The sequence below is a fragment of the Apis dorsata genome, unplaced genomic scaffold (assembly GCF_000469605.1).
Source record: "Apis dorsata unplaced genomic scaffold, Apis dorsata 1.3 scaffold_92, whole genome shotgun sequence".
Lineage (NCBI taxonomy): Eukaryota > Metazoa > Arthropoda > Insecta > Hymenoptera > Apidae > Apis > Apis dorsata.
In genome coordinates this window covers 860,015-862,857 of record NW_006263390.1, presented here as the reverse complement: position 1 = coordinate 862,857, position 2,843 = coordinate 860,015, and the positions used below count along the sequence as shown (strand labels likewise).

Genomic DNA, 2,843 nt, shown 5'->3' with positions numbered 1-2,843 from the left:
AACATTAATTTCATTCTCTAAAATAAATACTTTTTGATTTATTGTCAATTTGAAATAAATATCTTTTCTAATATGTTATCTAATATATATACTTAAAATTGTATCATTATATTTCACATTTGAATTATATTGTGATTTGTTATGCAAAAATAATTATTATATGTGAGTGTAAGATTTGAATGATGACTATATTTTTTTCTAAATTGCATAACTGAATAAATACTTCATGTAATAATTATATAAAGTAAATAAAAAATTCTTTTACAATTCTATAAAATCGATTAAATTATGATTAAATAAACTTATAATTTGATTTTTAATTTTAAAATTTAAATTTTTACAAATTCATCTTGAAAATGAAAAAATATATATATTTATATCTCTTTTACTTAGCAATACATGATAAATATTTAAATTAATAATATTATGAAAAACAATTTTATTCGTAATAAACAAACGCTATTAAATACAACGAAGTAATTATGCCAATTTAGCACAATTACAAGCATTCACATGCATGATATTTTATAAAAGATTTATGTATATATGTATATATAAAATTATGTATATAGTAAAATTTCCATAATCCGGCATGCATAATTTTAATCCATCATTTTGCAGTATCATCATGACTCATATTATATTACATATTTTTCTTATATTATGTATTTCATATAAACATATTTATATTATTTCTTTTATTTTTATTTTTATTATTATTAAAAGTACAATTTAATAATTTGGCATTAAATTATAGAAATTCTACCATTATATTATTATAAAAATTCTTATATTCCGGATATCGATATAATAATACATATTATCGAATATCGATTGCGTAACCATTTTTTATATAAATATATAATTCATTTTATATAAATAGATATAAACATATCTTTTATTAAAGTACATTTATCAAATTAATGAATATTATTAACATACTATAAATCAAATGTTTTAATTTTATTTTGTGCATGAACGATTAATCATAATTTCTAATACATTTTAAAAATGAAAAATATAATTTAAATAAGAATTGACGATAAAATTGTTCTTCTAAAATTGTTGAAAATTCTATTCTTATTATATATTTTTACGTGATTTATATTTGTATACAAATAAATTTCCTTAAAAAATTATGCTCAAGAAATACATTAATTAAAATGTATATGATATATGTAAAATTTTGGTAAACTTATTCTAAATCTTAAGTTCGATGTTCATGATGCATTACCAAAGTTTAACATTCATGATTACAAATATGGGAAAATATTATTTTAAATATTATTCTTAAAACATTTTAAATATTATTCTAAAAAACATCGATTTATATGTCCGTGTTAAAATTAAAAAATATATATTATTGCATTTATTTTTTGTTATCTGCATCGTCAAACTCACAGCCATGGGCAGATAAAAATATGATCACTTGCGAAATATTGTTAATTTAAGGCCTCTTATTCTTTTCAAAGAATAAAATTGCAAAGTTTTAGAATAGTTGATTAGTTTTTTTTTATGCATTCAAATCATATGCATTTATATTTTTTTCTAATTATCTCTTTCAAAACTGGTAATACATCCTTAAGATCAACTTGAGATCATAATATATATTATAATATTGTAATATAACAAAATGAATCCAAAAGATTTTAACAATTATCGTAACAACAACCATTATGGAATTGTCATCGTACAACTAATAAAAACAAATAAATTATATTTATTTCATAATATTATAAATTATAAATGAATAATTTTAATTTGAATATAAACATATATATATATTATATGAATATAATATTTTTATATTTTAGTACTCGTATGAATTTGTCTTGATGATCAAAAATTATGAACAGAAAATAATTCTCGATATTAAAACATAAGATTATTAATCTTCTACTGTACGATGACGGTAAGAAAATGCATTATTATCTTAATCCATTAACATTCGTTTATAAAAGTATTTCAACATTTTAAATTGATAATAATTGTACATCGATCTATCGCGCAGTCTTTAATTTCCAACGAAGGAATAAATAGGCAGCGATTCGAAGAACAACAAATATCAAAAGCAAGGCAAGAATATCGAGAGTGAAATCAGCATCGAGCATGTCTAGTTCCTCTAATGTTGTTTCTGGGTTTTTAAAGTGGCAGTATACCTGTAAATAAAAGAAATAAATAATAAAAGAAGAATAAAATATATTGGATCATTTTGAAAAATGAAATCAAAATTTCTAGACTAGCAATTTTTTAGCAATATAGATTTTTGTGTATATATAATATTATTATATTATTTGCAATTTTTTACTATATTTATATATTGTATGTGTATGTGTAGAAACGAAATTTTAACAAACTTATTTTTTAAATTAATCATTTTAAATTAATCATTCAAAACATACTATTTTAAATGATATAATAATTTAACTTACATGAAATTTAAAAAAGAAAGAATATATGAGAAAAGTATATCATACCTGGAAACATTTAAGTTTTTCTCGACCAAAAGAATATGTGGCAAGAGCAGTTCCTTCAAAGCCATATCTAATATAGCTTAGATAAGTAATCCATCTAAGATATACAGGAATGGCATCAAAACTAACGAAAAAGCCAGAGAATAAGAGAAATGGTACGGACATAACTGGTGCTAAAAATACACCATTTTGTACGTTCATTGCTGCTCCAACCACCAATCCAACCGATTGCGCTACGAAAGAAATTAGTAAACATGTTCCCAAGAACATACTGAATCGCATAATATCTGTTGGTTGACTTGTCATGAAGTATACAATCGTGACATATATAACACAAAATACTGCCTGTAAGAAAGATCATGTGTCATA

The 2,843-nt window shown here is 21.4% G+C and overlaps 1 protein-coding gene across 3 annotated transcripts in view; it reads right to left on the bottom strand.

Moving 5' to 3' along the window:
* Nucleotides 1–1,797: 1,797 nt before the first annotated feature.
* LOC102676364 (ATP-binding cassette sub-family G member 1) overlaps nucleotides 1,798–2,843 on the bottom strand; it is an 8,056-nt gene continuing 7,010 nt past the window's right edge. For all 3 annotated transcript variants that reach the window (XM_006611744.2, XM_006611745.2, XM_006611746.2), the window contains exons 11-12: nucleotides 2,478–2,819; nucleotides 1,798–2,159 (exon numbers count right to left, since the gene is read on the bottom strand). In XM_006611744.2, the coding sequence (XP_006611807.1) occupies nucleotides 2,001–2,159; nucleotides 2,478–2,819 (501 nt within the window). In that variant the 3' untranslated portion in view covers nucleotides 1,798–2,000. The remainder of the gene's footprint in view (nucleotides 2,160–2,477; nucleotides 2,820–2,843) is intronic.